This window comes from Lipophrys pholis (genome assembly GCF_963383615.2).
Source record: "Lipophrys pholis genome assembly, chromosome: 14".
NCBI lineage: Eukaryota > Metazoa > Chordata > Actinopteri > Blenniiformes > Blenniidae > Lipophrys > Lipophrys pholis.
In genome coordinates this window covers 20,270,233-20,293,676 of record NC_137633.1, presented here as the reverse complement: position 1 = coordinate 20,293,676, position 23,444 = coordinate 20,270,233, and the positions used below count along the sequence as shown (strand labels likewise).

General features: G+C 42.7%; 4 protein-coding genes across 7 annotated transcripts; 3 read left to right on the top strand and 1 right to left on the bottom strand.

Annotated features, from left to right (window-relative positions):
* The first annotated feature begins 380 nt into the window (after positions 1-380).
* Positions 381-6,791, top strand: atxn3 (ataxin 3). The gene is made up of 11 exons (XM_080479529.1): positions 381-460; positions 2,668-2,832; positions 2,941-2,985; positions 3,097-3,182; positions 3,270-3,336; positions 3,415-3,502; positions 3,573-3,702; positions 3,799-3,962; positions 4,060-4,204; positions 4,843-4,904; positions 4,993-6,791. Exons 1-11 carry the CDS (start codon positions 434-436, stop codon positions 5,043-5,045), a joined length of 1,032 nt encoding a protein of 343 aa, XP_080335655.1. The 5' UTR covers positions 381-433; the 3' UTR covers positions 5,046-6,791.
* serpina10b (serpin peptidase inhibitor, clade A (alpha-1 antiproteinase, antitrypsin), member 10b) lies at positions 4,993-11,647 on the top strand. Of its 3 annotated transcripts, none has more exons than XM_080479526.1 (5): positions 4,993-5,294; positions 9,119-9,751; positions 9,837-10,110; positions 10,754-10,901; positions 10,972-11,647. In XM_080479526.1, the coding sequence occupies exons 2-5, from the start codon at positions 9,151-9,153 to the stop codon at positions 11,158-11,160; spliced, it is 1,212 nt and encodes a 403-aa protein (XP_080335652.1). In that variant the 5' UTR covers positions 4,993-5,294; positions 9,119-9,150; the 3' UTR covers positions 11,161-11,647. The 3 variants fall into 3 exon arrangements, with proteins under 3 accessions (XP_080335652.1, XP_080335654.1, XP_080335653.1); XM_080479528.1 differs by having other exon boundaries at positions 4,993-5,437; positions 10,972-11,642; XM_080479527.1 differs by lacking the exon at positions 4,993-5,294 and adding an exon at positions 8,984-9,019 and having other exon boundaries at positions 10,972-11,642.
* An 805-nt stretch (positions 11,648-12,452) lies between these two features.
* Positions 12,453-20,406, top strand: ddx24 (DEAD (Asp-Glu-Ala-Asp) box helicase 24). 2 transcript variants are annotated; one of them, XM_080479959.1, is made up of 9 exons: positions 12,453-12,516; positions 12,730-13,590; positions 13,679-14,077; positions 14,168-14,321; positions 15,360-15,869; positions 17,202-17,277; positions 17,926-18,114; positions 18,198-18,327; positions 20,014-20,406. In XM_080479959.1, exons 2-9 carry the CDS (start codon positions 12,735-12,737, stop codon positions 20,271-20,273), a joined length of 2,574 nt encoding a protein of 857 aa, XP_080336085.1. In that variant the 5' UTR covers positions 12,453-12,516; positions 12,730-12,734; the 3' UTR covers positions 20,274-20,406. The 2 variants fall into 2 exon arrangements, with proteins under 2 accessions (XP_080336085.1, XP_080336084.1); XM_080479958.1 differs by having other exon boundaries at positions 12,454-13,590.
* Positions 19,280-23,209, bottom strand: LOC308119774 (ubiquitin thioesterase OTUB2-like). The gene is made up of 6 exons (XM_080479962.1): positions 23,191-23,209; positions 22,935-23,021; positions 21,577-21,695; positions 21,398-21,482; positions 20,737-20,928; positions 19,280-20,651 (listed from the first exon to the last, which is right to left on the bottom strand). The coding sequence occupies exons 2-6, from the start codon at positions 23,019-23,021 to the stop codon at positions 20,442-20,444; spliced, it is 693 nt and encodes a 230-aa protein (XP_080336088.1). The 5' UTR covers positions 23,191-23,209; the 3' UTR covers positions 19,280-20,441.
* Positions 23,210-23,444: the final 235 nt, after the last annotated feature.

The following is a 23,444-nucleotide window of genomic DNA, read 5'->3' as shown; positions in this document are numbered from 1 at the left end:
AGTAGAGATGACTTTGGCCCTTGTACAGCTTCATCGTTCCGCACCCGGCCTAGTTAATTGTATATGCACACCCCCGGATATTTTACTCTCCCACAATGTCCACACTGACCCCCTGAATGAAAACAGGGGACACGGACAATCCTTTCCTCCTCAGGTCCAGCGCCAACTCTTTGTTCTACTGTTATATGTTATTTTGTCTTATTGATATTTTAACGCCTGTTCTATTTATTCTGTGTTTTAGGATGGGTGGAGCAACGCTCCAAAGAATTTTCCTCGGGGATTAAGATCATGTTTGAAAAACAGTGGACAGTACCAACCAGAGGGGGCGCTAATGTAACTCAGAAGATGGTTCACGGCTGTTTGACTCCAAAGAAGAGGAAGAAGAAGAAAGAGGCGGGGCCAAAGGTCAGAGGTCAATGTTTGACAGAAGCTGATGATGGATTCCATATTTCACGAGAAAGTGAGTCAAAACATTTCATCTAGATTTGTCCGCCCTCTGAATTAATTCGGCCGGTGTTTAGGCTCGTCTTGCTGCTCGGCTCGTCGCCCTCACGGAGCCGGTTGCTAAGAGATCTGGAGTGTTGTGTGTCTGTTTTGTTGTTCACAAAGCTAACATGCTAACTCAGCTGCTAACCAGACATGGAGAAAAGTTTATTTATTAACAAGAGCAAGTACGCAGAAACGTTTTTTAGGCGCGCAGTTTTGTCTTTTTTGTCAAGAAAAGGTTCGTGTGTTGTCAAAGAGGAGACATGAAACTAGTTTGTGTTGTTTACGTAGTTTAGCTCGCTGCTTGTCGCTCTGAACGGCTGAGTGATGAACCAACTGGAGAGTTTACCACAGCTGGAGCTTATCTTAAATGTCTCAACAAATCCCAGAACGGGAAATGGGTGAATGTATAGCTGACTAATGACTGGGTGACTTTATGCCCAGGGAGACACGCTTTTATTCATACACCTTTATTTTAGCAGGCAGGTCCATTAAGAATCAGTTATACGATGACTTGCTGCCCTAGAAACAAATAGATACAATACAATTGTCACGCAATCTTAAAATAAAGGAAGTAGTATGTACAGTGTTTATAGTTCTATAAAGTGGAGTGATCTTTCATTATGGTTGTATGGTATTTGTGGAATAAATGTAGGAAGTTTTGTTCAGAAGTATGTTCAGATTCCAGTCATTTGCAACAGGAAACTGAAATGATGAGCGACCAATGGCGGTACAGACTTTAAGGATGACCAGGTTGATGAATCTACTAGAATGTAGACTGCGATTTGTGTCTTGAATATTGAGACGGGACTGTAGATGATGTCGAGGAGTTTTGTAAATAAAATGTAAGCAGTGAGTTTGTCTGTCTGCCCAGTTTATCATGGGATACTAGCAGCAATGGTGAGTCCTGAATGGAGTTCTCGCCACGAAGCAGATAGTAGCATGGGAAATACCATCCAGCTTGTGAAGGAGAGTTTTTGAGGCAGATTTGTAGATTACATTGCCGTAACCTAAGATTAAGAGAACTGCCATTTTAACCAGCAATTGTTTGGTGGGATGTGTGAAGGAGGATTTGTTTTGGTAAAGAAAAGTAATACAGGATTCGACCTTCGTGAGCGGCACATTTTTGTGGGTTTCAAATGTGAGTTTACTGTCAAGGCAGATACCGAGATACGTAGCTTTCAACATACATTTGGAAACCATACATTAAGTTTTATTTGGATGCAATTGAAGCTGGACTGTAATGAAGACGTTGCAGTAGTCAGCGAGGGACTGGGTGTATAAATAATGGCGTCACCAGCATAGATGTACATGAGTCACTTGCACCAAGGACAATGTTATTGACATTAAACACCTGGATGCCAAATGCCTGCAACGTAATGAGATTATAAACAAAGCACAAGATGTAACCTGTGAAACTATCACTTCAGAAATCAAAGTCTTGCACAGTTATGTAGGCTGAAGTATGCAATCCTTAGACATTACTTTGTGTACGATGGCATATTTTCAGCAGAAGTCATGAGGATGTTCACTGAGAGGCTGTACGTTTGTGAGCACATGATGATGTTGCACACAAGCAGCTCATGAATTCATACGTCATGTAAAAATATCACAAGAAGTCGAGGGGTTTGAGGATCTTTGAGGATGTTTAAAAAATAGGAAAATAATTTATCTTCTGGTCTCCTTTTCACAGTTAGGAGTCACAGAGCGCCTTACGCAACATTTTCCTACAAAATAATGAGATGAATTTGTAGACGCCACGCCGTGATGTTCAGTGTGACGGTACACGACGTAGACCCATTGTATAAACTAACTCCAGACGTCTCCATGCACCCAGATTGAGGAGACAATTTGTTAAGACAGATTCTAACTAAATTCTAAACTAGCTTTGTGTTTACCTGCCATCGCAACCATAACTAGCCTGGTCTGTCACAGAACCACTTTCGTGAAACAAATATTTAGCACAAAATGAACATTACAGCTTTGTACTGCTCATCTCCTGCTATTTTTATTGTGGCAGAGTAAATTTCGAAACTGGTGATTCCCAACCAGGGGGCACCGACCCCCATAGGAGAGCGCCAAAGATAGGAAACAACATTTGCGCTCCTCAAGTAAAAAGTTGGGGAACGTTGATCTAAACTTTAGTCACTTCTTAAACAGCTGCAACATTTCTGTTTGCAGCAAGAGGGCTCCCTCTGCGCTCAGCACTGCCTCAACAACCTTCTGCAGGGCGAGTACTTCACCCCCGTGGATCTATCCTCCATTGCACATCAGCTTGATGAAGAGGAGAGGATGAGGATGGCAGAGGGAGGCATGGCCAGCGAGGAGTACAGGACCTTTTTACAGGTGAAGACACTTGAGACACTAATATCGTTCCAGCACGATACTTGATGTGTGATCGGACCATTTACTCTTTTTTTGTTTTGGTTTGTTTTCGTCTAAATGTGTTTACAGCAACCATCTGGGAACATGGACGACAGTGGCTTCTTCTCGATACAAGTGAGTGTGAGATATTTAGAGAGACCTGTAAACACACTGTTGCAATAATCTAGAACACTGAAATATTAAAAAATCCTTTCCTATTTTTTTTTTTTTTTTTTTTTTTTCTAGGTAATTAGCAATGCTCTGCGAGTGTGGGGCTTGGAGCTGATCCTCTTCAACAGTCGGGAGTACCAAAGCCTGATGATCAATCCAATGTGGGGTTTCCTTTAAGTGTTTCGTTCATGATTGTTCGTGTACATGCAGGCTAATAGTTTAAGATGATGGTGACTTTCTTGTTTCAGAAATGAAAAGGCCTTCATCTGCAACTACAAAGAGCACTGGTTCACTATACGCAAACTCGGACAACAGGTAGGAAATTAACTCTTCTCTTCTTGAAATATAATGATGCTACTTGATGGACTAAAGGCACTTTTTTTTTCGCTGCAGTGGTTTAACTTGAATTCTCTGCTGACGGGACCAGAACTGATATCAGACACTTATCTAGCTCTCTTCCTGGCACAGTTACAACAAGAAGGTACTATATTCAGATGCATTATTGAGATGTTTTACTGAGGAAAAGCCTCTAAAAGTTGTCATGTTTGTAGGCTACTCTATATTTGTGATCCGTGGAAACCTTCCCGAGTGTGAAGCTGAGCAGATTCTGGCCATCATGAGGGTTCAGCAGCAGCAGCGGCCGAGGCTCATCGGAGAGGAGGAGGCTCAGACAAGTGCAGGGTGTGTGTCTGTGTCTGTGTCTGTGTCTGTGTCTGTGTCTGTGTCTGTGTCTGTGTCTGTGTCTGTGTCTGACTGAAGCTGTTTGGTTCCGAGCAGCAGGTCAGCCGCTCTGGGCCACACAGAGGTGGGCTTCGGCGTGGAGGAGGAGGTCGTGGATGAAGACGAAGAGCTGAAGAAAGCTCTGGCTCTCAGCAGGCAGGATATCGATGTTGAAGACGAGGAGGCCGATCTCCGCAGAGCCATTCAGCTCAGCATGCAAGGTGGAGGACGAGCCATTCCAAAAGAATTCATGTGGCATTCAGTGTAAATATTGGATAATATTGTAAAAATTTGCTCTTTTTTTTGTGTGTGTCACAGGAGCAGTGATGAGCAATAAAGCCTCAGAGTGTGTGGTGAGGAACGTGAAATCAGGGGGTCAGGCAGCCGGAGGACAAAGGGAGAGTCAGAATGAAACTCTTACAGCCGAGGAGCTGAGGAAGAGGAGACAAGCCTACTTTGATCGGTAAGTTGAGATGAACACAATAAAACTGAAGTATTCATATGAGCGTGACATATTGCACCACCTCCTCCAGAGAGTTCAGGCTTTCTAATCACCTATTATTCTACATTTATTACACATACACAGATCTTTTTTATTTTATTTTATCAGGATCATTCTATAAGATGAAATGTTTTCCCTTTTTTTTTTTTATAGACGCTTGAAACGTTTTAGTTTATTATTGTTGAATAAATGTCTGATAAAGTTGATTGATTCACCTTTATTTCAAACATGTGAAAAGAACAAGACAAACATGTAAATAAGACAAATGTAGAGAAACAACTTAATCTGTCTACGTGCTAGTTTACGTGATCAAAAAGGAGTGGGAAGAAGTATGAACTTCTTTAATCCTACCCCTTCACATAGCCTTGTTCTTTAAATCTTTCTAAATTTGACATCAACCTACACCTGTTACATCGTACAGTAATGGAATTCTGAACCATTTCATAGGCACAACAGTGTTTTCATGTGTTATTACTTTCATCCTCTCAGACATCAGCGGCTATTTTCTCCAGCAGTTACAGTTGATGATCAGTTGTTTTGAGATGCGTCCGTATGAGTGAATAGAAACCTCAGAATTCAGATCTCCTCTGTGTGTTTAGGCAGCAGCAACAAGCTCAGCCCAACATTCCTCAACATGACGCACAATCGACAGGCGGCTCAGGTGAGCAAAGAAAACAGTTTCCAACATGAAATCAATCTCGGGAGTGTGATTGAGCGTGTTGATATGAGAGCACTTCTCTTCCCTCCAGGCTCGGCAAACACTGGCTCCAAGGAGAACCAACAACAGAAGCCGAGTCAGTGAAGCAGTGGCAGGTTTCCTCGCGCTGTTAAACAGCGGTCCAAATCCACAACCCCGTACAGCGGTAGCTTTTTGCTCCCTCTTCTAACCTTTTGCACACGCGAGGACAGTCGGAAGGCGGACGCGTTTCCCCTGGTTAGTTCGCTGACAGGCTGCAGAGGAAGAGAACGGCGAGAAAGAAAGAAACGGCAGCACTTAGTCTCACGAGGACTCGGTGAAGCTCCCAGGCTGGGAAAAGGGCGACCACAGGACGTAAGATGCAGTTTATCCAAGTTTGCTATTGCCTTTTTACCATGGCGCCTTCTATTTCTATTGTAAACACCTTTTTCTATTCACTTTTTTTCCCCTCTTTTTTTTTTTTTCTTTTTTTTTTCTTTTGCTGGAAAACACAGAAGGTAATAACATTGAAAGGGTGTGTTTAAATGTTTGGAGAGGACACACACACACACACACACACACACACACACACTCTCACACACACTCTGTTCTGGGTGTTCTCCGAAAGCCATATGAGACCACAGATGAAAGCTTTATAGGTAATCACGGCCTCCTGACTTGGTATTGGACTTGGGTTTGTAGACCGCCGTGTAATCAGGACCAGCGTGAAGTTTTCCCGTTTGCGACGGACCGACTCCTTCTCCTCCTCCTCCTCCTCCTCCTCCTCCCAGCAGCCCTGTAACACGCGCCGGGTGGTTGTCGCTGCAAATTGTTAGTCATTTTACTTGAATGTTCACAAGTGGTCCGCTTTCTGTACTCAAGCAGCACGTTTGTGACGATGAGTTTAGCTTTGTTAGGCATAATGACATATCAGATTAGGCGGCTCGCGGCATACATTTGTCCACTTTGGATGAATTGTGAGCAAAAAGGAGCAAATCTGACGAAGACGTGCTGATGTTAAGATGCTAGCGTATCGTGCATATTTCCATAGCTCACCCAGAAAACGCTGTCAGGTAACAGGGAACAATTTATAAACAGCTCATCGGTGCAGCGTTCAGTTCACCACCACGGTGTGATCCGATCTGAAGTATACAGCCAGTCATCCCAGTATTGATTTTTTTTTTTTTTTTTTTTTTTTATCAGTATTCATCACAAAGCAAACAGGGGAGATTTTAAATAGTTATTTAACTGAATCCAGATGCCCCCCGAGCTGCTGGTTTAATTGCACTTATCAGACGTGTCTTCTAATAAAGATCAGAGCAGTCGCGTATAAGACATTGTTCTGCTTTGAGAGAGTTAAAATAATGCAAATCATTTGATGATTGATGACTTCCAGAGACGTTCAACAACAAAAAAAAAGAAAAGAAGATTAAACTGATATTTTTCTTAGAATCAAAAGTCACAACAAAACACTTTAAAGAGTCGCATGTAAATAAATTGACTCTTCACTCCTGAAATCCAGCTCAGCTTCTTAGTGATCCAGATCAACGCACTCAGTTTGTTTACTTTTTCTTTTTCCGTGTAAATTCAACTTGACCTCCACAAACATTGTCAAACGTCATGCAGAGTTTGATTCATTCTGCAGGATGAGCTATTGTTTTCTCTGTATCTCTATCTTAATTGCACTTGTAAACGAGTGTGACATGTTGGTAGTTGGGTTTTTCTTTTTTTTTTTAAATTCAATTACATAATTTACATTCACTACATTCTTACAATAATGACTAATTCATCTTTTCTTTTTCCATGTTAGCACGACACATCTTTTTAATGTATTGATTTGTGTTTCAGGATTAAAGTGAAATTCAATCCTCCACCCCAACGTCTCTTGTCTTTTTCTCTGTTTCTGTTTAAAGATGGCTATATCCAGGGTGAGCCACCTTGGTGAAAAGTCTTTTATTTTATTCCAGTTCTACTTAATTTCGCTCACTGGACAAGGCATTTTATTACCCCATTCAGTCACAAAGGGCTTTACAAGAACATGGAAATACATTAATGGTGATATAAGACATTAGATCTTGTAACACACTGTGTTAAATAACATATAATTCTAGATTAGACTCTTTCATTCTCCTTCACACTTGTTTTATGTTCATTTTTAAGCACTTTGTCACTTTAACTGTGTTGTAAAGTCCTTGAAGCTGCTTTTCCTGCAGGAAACAAATGGTATTATGGAACTATGATATTGAAGGATCAAAATTCCCTCCATCCATCTTCTGTATTGTTTTATCCGACTCAGGATCACTGGGAGCCAATCTCAGCGGGCGGTGTGAAGGTGGGATACACTTTGATATGGACTCCTCCCCATCAATAAACATTTTTTTTATTTTCTATAATGGAAATATAACAAAAGATGAAGGAACAAACGAGCAGAAAAAACATAAGTGTTGATACAGACATTCACCTGAACCACACTAACATAGAATCAATGACATCCTATTCGGGCAACAGCGGATTTAGTAATTTAGCCTTAAAGACCAAAGCGGGAAGCATTTTAAGGGATTTATTGAGAGAAGTCCAGAGTTTGGGCTTTGAACTTTGACAGAAAGTTAATGTTTGAAGGTTCGACATGTGTTTGGCACATCTTCTATAGTAATAACGAATTTATACATAAATGTGCACATTTGTAAAGTATTAATAGATGAAAATCATAGAAGTTTAAACTTTCTGACCAGAGATGTAGTTGACTATTGACTTCTGGAACATGAGATCATTGTTAATAATTCAAACTTTGAGTTGGGAGTACAAAACACTGCACTCCATTTGGATTGCTACAGTGGAGACATATCACCAAAAAAAAGAAATAGAGAATATAGACTAAATATATCACTAAAATAGAATCAAGATAAGAAAATAGGCAAGAAAGACATACAGTGTAACTTCAGATTAAGCTGTGATTGTCCATGGACCTCACTGAGATCAGATGATCAGGGCTGAAATAAATGCATCCGCTGGCTGTATGGTGAAGAGTGGCACAGTGGTGAAGTGGTTTAACACTCCCGCCTTAAACAGAGAATATCAGTGGATCAACTCCAGCATGCTATGAGGCTGTGTTTAGTGAAACGTGATAGGAAAGGGAAGTTGAGCTGCAGTAATTAGTCTTGATTTCAGAGAGCGAAACTATACTCTGCTTTTATTCCCGGAGACACTGAGGGGTCAGAGTTCTTTATAATTATTCAGTTCGTCCAAGATGTTTTCAGGCCTGTGACCACTGATTGTTTTTTATGTACCATGAGCAGAAAGTGGAGTGTTGTGCTCCACACTGAAAGAACATACAACCTCTATAACGGCTCAAACCCATTATGAGGTCAGAGCGCTAACACCGTGTCCATCCACCAGGAAATAGAATTATTTCTTTTCTGTCTTGTCTTTTGTCTGAATTCCCTGATTTCTTGCTGTTTTAAGGGGGCAGAAAACTGATTTAATAATTGTTTTCATGTGATTTCATAAAAATACACCCAAATGTCTGACTCCACTCTGTGATTTTTCGTGACGTACCACCTTGGCTGAGTTCCTGTCGTCCCCAATCACTTCCACTTTGTTCCAGTTCAACTAACTGGAATTCACTGAGCTCCTGAGAGCAACATATTCTTTCACTAACCTCTGTAGAAATACTCTGAGGTGCTTGATTTTATACGCCTGTGGCCATTGAAGTGATAGGAACACCTGAACTCAATGATGTGGACAACTGAGCAAATTCTTTTCGCTTAATAAAAGGTTCAAATTTAAACAAAGTTCTTGTTTTATCTGATAATATTGATTTAAACCCACAAACATGAACACACTGGACACTAGTGGCCAACAAATCATGTGCACTGATTTGTTGTTGAGTCCGAATTTCCCATCAGTTCCCCGTGGGCCGGTCGGAGAAGGTCAAAGGGCCATTGTGTGAGACAGCCCCTCAGGAAAAGAGGCCCTGAATACAAACAGGCATGACTCTGTCTGTATGTCGTGGTTAATCTGTAACAAGCAGAGCACACTTGCACTTTGTCTCCCCAAATAAAAGATGGAGTTTTCCAACACACGTTTGCTCAGGCTGAAAGGTAAGCGTGGTGAAAAGCGTAGCTCAGCCACGACAATCAAAACTCTTAATTTCGTCTCACTCTGGTGCTTTCTTACTTTCTGACTTCTTCCGGTTTCAGGTTGTGCTCCCACGGCTCTACAGATTCAAACGATGTTGGTGCCAAACACCAAGATGGGATTTACTCTCATCCTCGCTTACCTGTGCTTCCTCGCTCCTCTCCGGGCAGAGCACCCAAATGCCACCATCTCAGACCTCTCCCTCAAAAATATGGACTTCGCCATCAACCTTTACAGGAAAATAGCCAGCTACCACGACAAGAACATCTTCTTTTCCCCTCTGAGCATCTCCACCAGCTTCACCGCCCTCCTGATGGCCTCTGACGGCTTCACGCACGATGAGATCCTGAAGGGATTGAACCTGGAGCAGCTGGAGAAGGCCGACCGGCCCGAACTGATCCCCGAGCTCTTCCAGCTCCTCCACGAGAACATCACACGGAACGGCTCGCTGAAGCTGGAGCAGAGCATGGCCATCTTCGTGCGGCAGCAGTTTCAGATCGAGAAGACGTTTGAGGAAGACGTGAGGAGGTTTTTCAATGCTGAGATCAAAACTGTAGATTTTGCCAACACGGAGGAGAGCGTCAGCTTCATCAACGACTACGTCAAACAGCAGACTGCGGACAAAGTCGCAGACATGGTTTCTAACCTGCATGAGCTGACACAACTCCTGTTTGTCAACACGATCTTCTTCCAGGGTAAGTACGGTAGCAGTAATCTGGTGTATGTATGGTTCTGACTATATGAGGAGAAGAAAGAGAAATATCCCCTCTGGTCCTGCAGGCGGCTGGCAGATACCCTTCAATTCCGACCTGACAAACAACGCTCCCTTCCACATTGACAACTACAACATAGTGCAAGTACCGATGATGTTTCTGGAGGACAAGTTCTACACGATGGAGGACGTCCTGCTGGGTGCCAGAGTCCTGAAGCTGCCGTACCAGGAAGGCGTTTCCATGCTCATCCTGCTGCCCAACAAAGGCATGGACTACACCGAGATCGATGACGGGATCAGCGCTGAGAAGTTCCAGAGCTGGATCAGAAAGCTGCACAAAACGTACGTGCACCGTCCATTTTCAAAGTTTTCAGATCAGTCCAAAGCACTGTGTGGTGCCACGTCTTTGTTAGATAAAATGATGGACAGATGAGAATGAAGCCATCTATTATCCTATTTAATCTCCATTACATTTACAATAATTTATATGAATATACATATTCAAAATATTTTTAATACATAAAATGCTATTCTTATCAATAATAATAACAATAATAATAAAGATAAGAATAGTGTTGTTACAGACATCACAATCTAAGGTAACATTATGTGAATAAACATAAAATAAAATGTGCATATCTGAAAAGGAGTGAGAATAAATATAACTTATTTAATCTCAACCCTCCTGTATTAAACTGACTGACAATAGCACAATCCTTGGAGTTCATATCTATTTATAAATAAAGTTGTATTATGGAAACACTGGATGCTAAAACAGTGCAAGCTCAGCCATGCTTTTTTAGCGTGCATTAATTTCTTTTATATTAAAAAGAAAGAAAGAAAGAAAGGAAAATAATTCAAGTTTTTCTGTGACTCGCTGGCGGTCGCCACAGGAGTCGTGACCTCTGACCTGTATTGCGCAGTCATGAACATCCAGCATTAAAAGAGAATAAATAATGAGCGAAAAATGTTTTCTCCTCCACAGAAAGCTGGAGGTCAACATGCCCAAATTCAAGCTGGAGCAGTCCTATTCCCTGCAAAATATCCTCCAAGACATGGGCATGTCCAGGGTCTTCACTGACACAGCCGACCTGTCCAAGCTGAGTAAAGGCAGCGGCCTGAAGGTGTCAGAGGTCAGTTCTCATTCTGTAATTTCATTCTACAATCTGACAGTGTCCAGCTGAAGACAGTCTATCTGTTCAGGTGCTGCACAAAGCCGTGATCGAGGTGGACGAGACCGGGACCACCGCGGCCGCTGCCACCACGATCGGCATCACTCCGTACTCTCTACCGAGGACCTTCACCGTCAACCGGCCGTTCTTCTTCTTCATCTACCATGAGGACACAAACTGCCTGCTGTTCATGGGCAGAGTGATCGACCCCACCAAATAGTAACAGTGTCCAGTCAGAGATCTGATGAAGAGAGAGGGAGATTCGTTTTGTGTATAGTCAGGCTGTTTTTAATCTCAGATTGCCGTGAAATGCTTGTTTTTGTTTGTTCTGTTAAAGTCTGCCTGTGAAGGGTCGAAACAATAACAATAAAAAAAAACAGTTATTTGGGTTTAGTTTGGAATTTTTCTATCAAATTTGTGATTATGAGCTTAAAAGCCTCACTGAATAGAACCAGTGTGCAATAATACCGCATATATATATATAATGATAAAAAATACCGCAGTCATTTGCCTAGTTTGTAGAATATACAGTAATTATAATTGTTAGGGCATCTGACATCAATATATAATAGAACCACCTCACTTCCCAGTTTGTTTGTTTTCCACAGGCCTTTAAATAATAATCTATAAATGTGTTTCTTCAGCAACCTACAGCAGTTTTGACAGAAAACATCGAGAATAAATTGTAGATTGTCAAGCTGTAAATGATAAATGTGTCATATGTTGATTCCTCTACAGAAACATATACTCTATGGTTTTCAATCATATCTTTTCAGCTAGGTTATTGGTGGATCCCTTCTTGAAACACACACACGCATGCACACATGCACGCACGCTCAATTTTAGCAGCAGGACTCACAAACTTGTAAGTAACTTAGCTTGAGAATTAAAATAAAAAAAACTCAGTTTTATTTTTTGGACTGATAATAACTTGAACTGCAGAGTTGAAGCCTTTTTGCCAGTAAAATGAATTTTTTTGTTAACTAATGACTCACCCGCAATAAATTTCTATCCATTCAACTTTTATACCTACTTTAATTATACCAGAGAGGCATCTCGTATCATTGTGGAAAATATCATGTGGACACATTGAGACTGACAATCTCCATCACATTCTAATTTAACGACAAAATCGTAGTTATAAAACTTACAAATACAGTAGTTTTTGAGGAATGCCCATTGAAAACTGATTCAAATGTATTCAAAATCACTATCCTTCTGCTACAACCCATAGAATCAATGATTTCTTTGAGTTTTTGGAAAGCAGCTTGTGGGCTGAAAGTATCAGTATTGTCTTTCGTTATCAATATTAAATTTTAGAACATAAATCATTTGCATAATGTTACAAGTGTTATCTAAGAGATGCACCGCGGACAAAATTCTCCTCTTGAACTCATTTTTGTTGGAAAAGTAATACCTACAGTTCCACGGTGGAGTGTGTTCACTGTTTGTGTTGGCTGAGCAATAAAGTTTTTGCAAACCACGTGACCGGAACTGTCATGGCGGCGCCCTGCGCTCATGTGTGGTTGTCATCAGACGGGATAATATTTTGATGCTTTTAAAACACTCGGTCGAGGTAAGACGCTTTGTCGTGTGTGGTTTTTTCCCCCACGGATATTTACATTATTCGTGAACTTTATTCGTTGCTTCATGTTTATATGATGAAGCTTCTGTAGTTTACTGCTGGCTAACTTTACACATTGAAAGCACACGTGCGTCTAAATCTCGACGTTAGCAGCCGTTTCATTGCGTCCTGATCGAGCTGGTTTTCGATTTTCTTAATTTGTAGACAAAATGAAAACTAAGAATGGCAAAGCGAAGAAGAGGTTTGTGTGCCCCAGAGAGCAGAAGTCCAACAAACGGGGCATCAACGTTAAAGGGAAATGGAAAGCGGTGGAGCTCGATCCCAGCCTCTTCTCCGAGGAGGGTCTGGAGGGTTTGGTGTGTTTTGAGGAGCTGACAAACTACAGTCTGATTGACACCGAAAAAGCTGCAGCCAACGCTGAAAAGGCCTTGAAGCAGGAGGAGAAAAGGGCAAAGAAGAGAAAAGCCAGTGAGGGAGAGGAGGCTGGAGGTGAGAGCACAGCTGAGCCAGCAAAGAAGAAACCCAAGAAGAAGAAAAAGAAGAAGAAAGTAACTGCAAATCAGTCAGATAATGTGTCACCTGAAGAGGAAAAGCAGGAGAGTAAAGCTTCAGATGAAGTGGTCAATGATGATGCAGCTAAAGATTCAACCCCGGTATCTGATCTGAAGGTGAAATCAAAAAACAAAAACAAAAAGAAGAAAAAGAAACCAAAGCAAGAGAAAGACAAGAGTGCAGAGCCAGAAAAGCAGGTAAATGTGGAGCCTTCATCGGAGCAGGTAACTGTGGAGTCTCCATCAGAGCAGATGGCTCCAGGTGATGAAAAATCAAATGAGGTTGTAATTTCCAAACCTCCCATGAAGCAAGTGAAGAACTGGACAAATGCAGCTCTTTGTGGCTCCACTGACAAAAACGCTGACGTGAGTGCGTGGAAGGAGCTGTTTGTTCCCCCTCTGGTACTAAAAGCGCTGGGAAGTCTTGGATTTGCTTCACCCACACCGATTCAAGCCCTGGCTCTGCCGTCTGCCATCAGAGATCGTATGGACATACTGGGTGCAGCAGAAACAGGTGACATGCAGTTCAGTTTCTCAAATGTTTTTTTATTTCACAACCTTTTGTTTGTCACCAGATTTTCATGTCTACTCCTTTTTTTCAGGCAGTGGAAAGACTCTGGCTTTTGGCATTCCTATGATCCACAGCATCCTTGAGTGGAAGAAATGCCCGGAAAAAACAGCCGATGGCGACGGTGAGCCTTCTGTAAAGGTGGAGAGTTTGTATTTGCCTTCTGTAGAGAAGGCCACTATAGACGCAGAGCAGGAGGACGAGATGGAGGCTTCAGAACAAGAGGATGGAAATGCTGGCGATCAGATTCAAGACGACGTGACGGAAGAAAGAGACGACGACGAGCAGCTTGATTCTGCAAAAGTGGAGTTTGATTTCAAGGAGAATGATGCTGGTGATCACAATCAGCCTCTTCTTGGACTTGTTCTGACTCCCACCAGAGAGCTGGCTGTTCAGGTCAAACACCACATCGACGCTATCGCAAAGTTCACAGGTGAGTCTACGTCAGTCGGCGTTTGACAAACTGATCGCCTCTTCGCGCTTTTGCTGATGTCAAGGTATTCGATGTGTCACCGTTGTGCAGGGATTAAAACGGCCATCGTGGTGGGAGGAATGGCACAGCAGAAGCAGAGGAGGATGCTGAAGCGCAGGCCAGAGATCATTATTGCTACTCCGGGACGTCTGTGGGATTTAGTCAAAGAGAAAGATCCACATCTGGTCAACCTCAGACAGCTCAGGTAAGTCACAGATATCAGTGGAGTGAAGCTGTAGACTCCATTATCTAAATTCAGGTGCTTCTAATGTCAGAAATACGGGCACATTTGGAAAAAAATTAATTGTGGATAAAATTAGACGAGATGAAGCCTGACTGTCCTGCATCATTACGTCAAAAGAAGCTAATGTGCAGTCAGGCTCATAAATATTTGACACAGTTTTCAGACTTTCAGCTCTGGAACTCATCACACTGGATTTGAAGTGAAATGACTCAGATTTTTCACAGAGCTGAAACTCTAAAAATACAAAATAGGCTAAATTATTTACTTTGGTACAGTTGCAAATTAATAAAAAAAAAAAAAAAGAATTGTCAACTGCATGTAGATTGTTGTTTCTGACTGGGAGACCTGTGCAATTGTTTAAAAAAGGAAAAAGTAAGTAGAGAAGCACAATCAGAACTTTTGACCCTGAGACAGTGAGTATCAGCAAAAGCCGAGACTTTCCCAGTCTGGTACTTAGATTTTCTTGATATACTGATCTGCAAAGAGGTTTTATGGAGTCCATTAGAACTTAAACTTGTTCTTGGTTTATTCCTGAATTGATCCCCTGCTGGATTCCCTGTGTCACAGCTCGGCTGTATGAGGTGCAGTGAAGTAAAAACCAACATGGGTCACTTCTTGTCCTAAGTGATCTCGGTGTAACATACTTTACGGTACCTCTCTGATACGTCCGTGTCTGAAATATAATGTGGAGACTTCAGGATATACTGCAGATTAAAAAGCTTTTAGATTTTTAGATTAATATAATGTGGAGTGAAACTGGTTGCCTTGGAAGAAGCTGTGAAACGCTGCCGATATTACAAATGGCTGTGGTATTTCCACATGGTTGACATTTTCGCCGCTGCGGTGGAGCTCAGTTTACTGATCAGCTCCATTTTCATCTTCTACGGGTCGGTTAAGTGGGGAAGCAGCTTCTTCTTTCAGGAGCTTTTCTGAAACGGTGTGTTTCCACAGGGCACGTCCTGTGAGCCGGGTCTTATCTTAACCGTGTTTGTGTTCAAGGTGTCTGGTCATCGACGAAGCCGACCGCATGGTGGAGAGAGGACACTTTGCAGAGCTGGAGAATCTGCTGGAGATGCTGAACAGCACGCACTTCAACCCCACCAGGCAGATGTTCGTGTTCTCCGCCACGCTGACGATGACCCACAGCCTGCCGTCGCGCCTGATGAAGAAGAAGAGGAGCGTGGACCAGAGGAACAAGCTGGAGGTCCTCATGGAGAAGGTGGGGATCAAATCCAAGCCCAAAGTCATCGACCTCACCAGGAAGGAGGCCACCGTGGAGTCGCTGACGGAGACGCAGATCCACTGCCAGAAGGAGGAGAAGGACTTCTACCTCTACTACTTCCTGCTGCAGTACCCGGGGCGCACCATGGTGTTCGCCAACAGCATCGACTGCATCAAGAGACTCAACTCCCTGCTGGTGATCCTGGACTGCACGCCGCTGCCGCTGCACGCCAACATGCACCAGAAGCAGCGCCTCAAAAACCTGGAGCGCTTCGCCGAGAGGGGGAGGTGAGTTCACAGGCGCCGTGTGCTCATGATGATGCCGAAAGGGTTGAACCGCAGCCGAGAGCCTCTGGGTTTTCTCCGGCGGGTGCAGAGAAGACGAGCTTCTGTTTCTGGTGACGCCGTTTCAACCACAACTGTTTCACAACTGTCAGGCTCAGTCGTGTCTGCACACGTCCTGCACGGCTCCCACTCTGGTTCAATGACACAGCTGGAACAGACTAGTACGCTCTCCTTTCCAAAAAAGTTGGGACATTGTGTTGAGTTTAAGTAAAAACAGAATGCAAACATGAATCAACACAAACAACATATCAGATGAATTTTTTTTATTTATTTTTTTTACAATTACATGGAAAATAGCTCATTTCTAATTTGTTGGCAGTGACACAGCTCAAAAGAGTTGGAACAGGATCTTGTCTCGCCCCTGAAGGTTGAATGATTCCGACAGTTGATGCTTTATGTGATTTGTTACAGTATAGTGTAGTTAAATATAAACAATTTGAAGTGAGAGTGGTGAAGTGAATCCATCGTTGACAAAAGCGACGAAATGCTCAGTAACTTCTGGTCCAATACGTATGGCTGTCTTTCATCGTGAACTTTCTGTTGGTAAAGGGAGATGTATTATCAAAGTGTTTATTGGTCAGCATTTCTATAACGGTTCATTTCTATATGTTGCAGTTGCAATATGAAGCTTCCTCGTCCACGTAAACCCCGGTGTGGTCATATACAAACAATAGTTTTCTGTTATTCTTCCACCATTTTTAGACACAGTTCAGTGATTGTCTTTACATACGAGAGGCTCCACCTCTCCGGAATACACTTCTCATGCTCCGTCACTGACCTGTAGCTCGGAGCTCTTCCTGATTTGTGCCAATAATCTTTCCAGCGTTTATTTGATTTGTTGGGTTTCTCTCAGTTAAAAGCACCAAGAAATGACTGTGTTGTATTTGGTGCTATATAAATAAAGTTGAATTGAATTGAATGAGCTCCTGTCCCAGCTTTTTCAATTTCAATGTTTTAATATCTGACACTTTGAGTGTAATAAAGTGGGTTTGTAGGATTTATAAAGCACTGCATTGTGTTTGAATCACAATATTAAATCTAAAAGTTGATATGTTCAGTCCTTCAGTTCATTGTTTTTCATAATCGGGGTTCCATGGGGGATTTTTTGAATCAAAGTGAAACACCTGATCTTTTCTTCTGTGGTTGTTTCTTGTGAGATGTTAGTTTTTTGGGGTTTTTTTTTTCAAGAAAGAATGCAGAATTTAGGAAATTCCCACTTAATACCAAATACTCTGCACGACCACTGATTTGACCAACTTTTCCTTTCACTCCCAGTTGTGTTCTTCTGACCACCGACGTGGCGGCGCGAGGTCTGGACATCCCCGACGTTCAGCATGTCATTCACTACCAGGTAAACCCTCTGAAAGCTGATGGCAGCTTCTCCTGCTGTCAGACGGACCCCGAAACTGAGATTATAGAGCTTTATTCAGAGAGAAGACGTCAATTTTATTGCCTTGTGTGTGAAGCTCCATAACTCCCATGACATTAGAAAACTGGCTCTCGCTGCACGTTGCACTTTTGTGCATCACCAGCGCATCACATTTCTTTATTTCCAGTTTATTTCTTGATACATCTGAACTTTGTCGTGGGGGGAAAAAAAGCGTACGCCATGTTTTTGTGCGTTTGTCCCCTTTGTACACGAGGCACCTGCATCCCACGTGTGACCGGTGTAGCTCCAGACGCACTGTTTAAGTAAACTTTATTGCACTGTTCTTACAAGACACGCAATTTAGTTTTGCTTGCCCTCCAACAGAATAGGCATATATTGAATTTGAAAGTTATGAACTCCAGTTAAAAGAATAAACAAATCCTGTTAGAGATTCTGTGGGATATTGATTTTCATGACTTGTCAGAGAAAATTATTAAGAATAAAATGTTTTCAAAATCTATGATTTAGGGAAATTTCAGTGTGAAATAAATTACGTTAAAATGAGCTCTTGTTTTGTAGGTTCACCTGTACCTGCACACTTTCTGTAAATCTCTGCACCTCTGCCCGCAGGTTCCTCGAACGTCTGAGACGTACGTCCACCGGAGCGGCCGGACGGCCCGGGCCACCAAGGAGGGGCTCAGTCTGCTGCTCATCGGCCCCGACGACATGATGAACTTCCAGAAGATCTACAAGACGCTGGGAAAGGACGAGGAGCTGCCCATGTTCCCCGTGGAGACCAAGTGCATGAAGGCCATCGAGGTGAGGCCCACTCCCATCAGGACCTGCTTTCAGGGGGCCCGTTTGGGTGCGATTTGATTATGTGACCGGTGTTCCCGCCGCAGGAGCGAGTGAAGCTGGCCCACAGCATCGAGAAGATGGAATACTTCAACAGCAGGGAGAAGAAGCACAACTCGTGGTTCAAGCGTGCAGCCGAGGCGCTGGAGCTCGACCTGGACGACGATCTTTTGCTCGGTGAGGGAAACATTGTCACACCAGTAAAAATACAAATCTCATCATGTGCTTCATATCAACACACACACCGTGTGGGCTGGGCATGGCCTCTTTTTGCTTTGATTTACATATCCCCCCCCCCACACACACCGCCGACATGCTTTTATTTTGAATAGATTCATGCTTTGAGCTATGGATCCTCGTCTCCTCTGCAGCCTGTAGGAGTAGAAAGGATTTATTTGGTTGAGGCTGAGCGCATTGAGCTGCTGTCTCTTTAATTGCCCCGACACACCAAGAAACAACATTTTGTAAAAAAATAGGAAATAGAATTTGTCCCACTGTGATTGAATCTCTCCTCCTCCCTTCAGTGTGAAGCACACCAGACCCAGTTGGGTAAAAGATGTTTTTGTCTTATTTATTTTTTAATATTTCTGCTTTAGATTCTGGGCCCGTTTACAAGACAATGATTCCAAGTTGAAACACGAAACGTTTGAAGTGTTGTAGGTGTCTGTTTACATGACAACATTGCCGGAGAGGCTGAAAACGCAACTTTTTGTAAAGGGCTCCCAAGATGGAACTTCTTGACAATGCTCTAAACTCCGTCTCTGTGGAAACCACAACTATTTGGAAACGCTCGGGCCCCATCTCCCTGGAGACAGCAGAAACGCTGCTCCTCCTCATGTGCACCACGGCCGTAGTAAATACTTCTTTTGCACACGTGCGACTCGTTGGACAATAACAATGTTTCGTCCAGAGTGTCATGACTCCCAGTCCATATTCTATGGCGAGTTAACTTGTTCGTCTATCCATATGAATGTCCATGAACTCCCATCGGTAAAGTTTACAGTGTATTGTTCTCTGCGCGCTGGTGTGTGATTTCATTACAAAAACAACCAACAGCACCCACTAGTGGCCCAACATGAAAACGACATCATTTTTGGAAACACAAAAAACACCAAGGCAAACAGAAACTAGAGAAAAGGGTATTTAATATGGAACTGAACACCCTCCATTTCTTGGCATGCATGTGGTTGTGTAGTACTCATGTGTGTAACGTACGGAGGAAAAGTAAAGGCAGCGCTATGTCTTCGGTGCCGGTGTGTATCATGTCTGCCGGTTCTATCCTCAAACGCTGTAACAGTTAAAAAAAAAAAAAAAAAAGAAAGAATATGGAACTGAACATATAGGTAGTGGTCTTTAACGTTTTCTTTTTCATACATGTTTACTAAGTTTGTGAAGTAGAAGTCTGACCTGTGTGGTTTATATTTTAATTCATTTTCCCCAGCATGACACAATCTTTATCTCACTGACATCTTATGAGTCTAAAAAATAAAGTTTTATCTTACAGATTCAGGTGACGTCTAAAAACGTCCTGTACTTGTGCTGTGTCTTCACTTCCAGTAGGTTTTAATAGCCTGACAGATAAAAGACAACATGTCGATGATTTGCGTGATTATTTCCACATTTCAATATCGGGCAGTTCTTTAACATCAGTGTGTGTGCAGTCACAGTGAAAAGCATCTAAAGTTATTAATCACTTCGTTTGATCTGGAGTTTTTCTGTTAAAAGGTGTCGGTGGTCACAAGTTTTAAAAACTGATGAATCAAGAATTCAATGTTTTGAGTTTTTCTCGTTTTTCTGTGAAGTACTTTGGATTTGTATTAACCCGTGTTGAAAGGTACAAGTCAAGTTTGTTTGTGTGTGCAGGCGGAGAAAAGGACGAGGTTGCCGACAGGGAGCAGCAGAAGAAAGTCAAAGGGATGAAGAAGCATTTGAAGCATTTGATCTCGCAGCCCATCTTCAAGAACATGTTAAAGACCAAGTACCCCACTCAGATGGGGAAGCTCCCGCTGCCCAGCATCCCTCTGTCCAAGAAGGAGAGCGCTCTGACCAGCGTTTCAAAGGAGGGGAAGAAAAAGAAGTTCAAGAAAAGTGTGAAACCACAGCAGAAAAAGCAGCAGAAATAAAAGCAGCAGTGATAAAGTTTGTAAAAAAAAAAGGTATTTTTAACTCTCCTAAATACTGAATGTGCAGTGTGCCCCTGTACTTTCCACGTTAGGTTGCTGTAAACTGTAAGATTTTATAAAAAGCTGTTCCCACAAGTGTCTCGGTGAGTTCATGTTCCTGAGTGGAGGTCAGCGCCGCGGCGACCGCGGGTACAGGATGTTATAATGCGACGTCTGGTAGAGGAGGTGAAGTGACGGTTCGCCTCCCTCTGGAATGACGTGATGAGCCAGCTGCTGCTCGTCGCCCTCCATCGAAACGATGTGGATGCAGACGCCCAGAGCCTGCGACAGCGCCAGGATGTCCACGTGGTCGCACTCCATCGCCATGGCCTCCACTTCCTGAGTGAAGAGAGCACGGAGCTCACGCGTCATCTGACAGGCGTTTCTCACTTAAGGTCGGCGGCGGCGGCACGCTCTCACTGACCTGACGGCAGTAGGCTCGGAGGTCCGGGGCCTCCACGAAGCTGCCGAAGAAGTCGGCGTGCTTCTGCAGGTGTGCCGACGTGAGCAGCCGGAGGTACTGCACCACGCCGTCCGAGGTCGGCCGGCGGTTGAAGAGCCTGAGCAGCGTGTCGTCGTGCTCGTCGGCCTGACACTGCTCCACGACGCTCAGCACCTTCAGGACGACCGACTGTTTACTGTCTGCTCCCGTTCAGGAGAACAGGCGGAGTCAAAGTTCTTCACAATCTTAACGCGGTAACACGCCATGGGCAGTTCTTCCAAGTCTGCTCTAGATTTTTTTAAAACAGAGTTGATAAAAAGCCTGTGGTCTAAAAGCAGTCCTCGCACACAACTAGGGCCACCATTTAACCTCACATGCATGTGTTTTGGATCGTGAGAGGAAACCGGACGATCCAAAAAATGTCGACCAAATGTTTATCAAAGACGGCTGCATGTTCAGGTTGAAGATAACTGAATACTTGTTGACTTTCCGAACTTTGACGTTAATTGTAACTCAACTTAAATAGTATTTTGAATAGAAATCATGAATAAAGTTGAAGGTTAAAACTGCTACTTTAGACTTTTTTTTTAAACGTATTTATACTTGGTACAAATGATCAAAAGCAATGAAATTCCCCATTTACTGTGTTCAGGTGGTGCTTGAAGGAGTTTTCATCAAACCCTGCAGAAAGCAGCGCCTCGCTGCTCGCGGTCATCGTCTCCTTGAATCTGAGAATGAAAACCAGCGAGACGAGACTATAAAACATTTAACCAACAGGGTTCTATTTTCTGTGACCTCAGGTGGAGTGTCGTGACGACCGACCTCTGCAAAGCTCTGGCGTTATGCAGGACGGACTCCAAGTGTGCGAAGCAGAAAGCTCGGTAGAAGCAGTTCCCATCACCGCGCACTTTTCTCACTGCACAGAACTGGCTGCCTAATTCCTAAAAAGAAATTTAATAAATCAAAAATAAATCTGGTTATTGTGCAATCACAGTTGGAAAACAATAATCTACATTTCTACTCAAGAACTACTTTTGCATTGTTTAAATGTACAGAAGTTTTTATTCCATTGATATCTACTTAAAACTTAAAATGTTACTTACTTTTTAAAATCAAATCTAGATTCAAACTGTATTTCTCAGTCAAACATATAAAAAACTACACCGTGCATTTGTTTAGAAAGGAAATGTAGAAACAAAGCTGGTGATTTCTCTCTTAAAATAAGAAAATACTGGTGACAAAATAGCAGATTAAAAAAAGTATTATTTGAAGTTGTGGGCATAGTACATATTACATCCCCCCCCCCCCCCCCCCCCCCCCCCAAGTATGTAATCTGAGTATAACTGAAATTAAATTTTCTACCTTTGGAATCCTAAATTGCTACCATGTCTGGCCACAATTAGAATGAGTAATGAAGCTTTTTAATCGACATTCTGAAGCCATTCATTTATCCATTATTAACACTTTGTTTATCTCCTTTCATTTACTAAAAAAAACTCACCATGGTGTCATTTTATACGCTTTGTCTGGGAAATGTGCTTTGAATGTATCGAACTCACACATGTCAACTGGATGAACAAAGAAAATATACAAGTGAAAGGTTTTTGATACAAATATTAAGCAGAGTAATTTTACTTAAACAGCCCGTAATTTATTTTTGTGGAAACTGACAGAGTTTTCTAAACATTGCCACGTAAACGTAATACTTTTCTGAAAAAATAACACAAAAATGATGTGTTTTGACTTGTCAGGGCGAGCTTGTAAAAACGCCCATAATGCAACAGCTACAGGAGAAGTTTGTTGGACATTTCATTGTATTTTTAACCAGAAGATTTCATTAAAATTAGCTTTATGATTAGATTGTAGTCATTTTCCATTGTAATTCTTTGGTTTTGTGAAAACATGGGAGTTTTTCATCACATATATGCTGCACCGCAACAAAGAAAAGCTCTAAACTTTAGAGTCTAAAGTTTAAATTTAAAGGTTATTGTGGCATTCTTTTACCAGTCCGGCTCACTCAAGATGAAACTGGGCCTTCAAACAAAATGTGTGTCACAGCCCTGCCCCAAACCTCCCCCTGCTTTTCAGTGATCCTAATAAAAGCGACCTAACATTCACGTTACATGCAGTAACGCAGGGAGTAAATGTAATAAGTTACTGTAGTGGATCATCCAGGTTACTTTGTGTTTGGTGCTGGTGGGTTCCTCAGTGAAGAGTGAAGAAATGTCCTCTGTGCAGTGAACACAGCAGCCGCCTTCAGGCTCCATCTGTCAGGGAAACAAGGGGTGAGAACCAGCTGGGCTGGAGCCCCCCTGTGACCCCCCCTTCCAGCCCCCTTGACACCCCCAGTGAGAACAGGACCACACCGGGCACGGCCCCCCCTGTGACCCCCCCTTACCCACACAAACCTTCCACCACACATCTGAAACATCTTACGTGTAATAAACTCACCTGCGTCAAAGACGTGCGTCAAAACATTGCAGCAACATTGTTTCCGTTTTCTGTAACCCGGATGTTTGGCAATACCACGTGGTTGCGTTAAAGGGCCAGTGTGTGTGTGTGTGTGTGTGTGTGTGTGTGTGTGTGTGTGTGTGTGTGTGTGTGTGTGTGTGGTGTGTTTCTTTCTTTCTTTCTTTCTTTCTTTCTTTCTTTCTTTCTTTCTTTCTTTCTTTCTTTCTGGTGTTCGTATC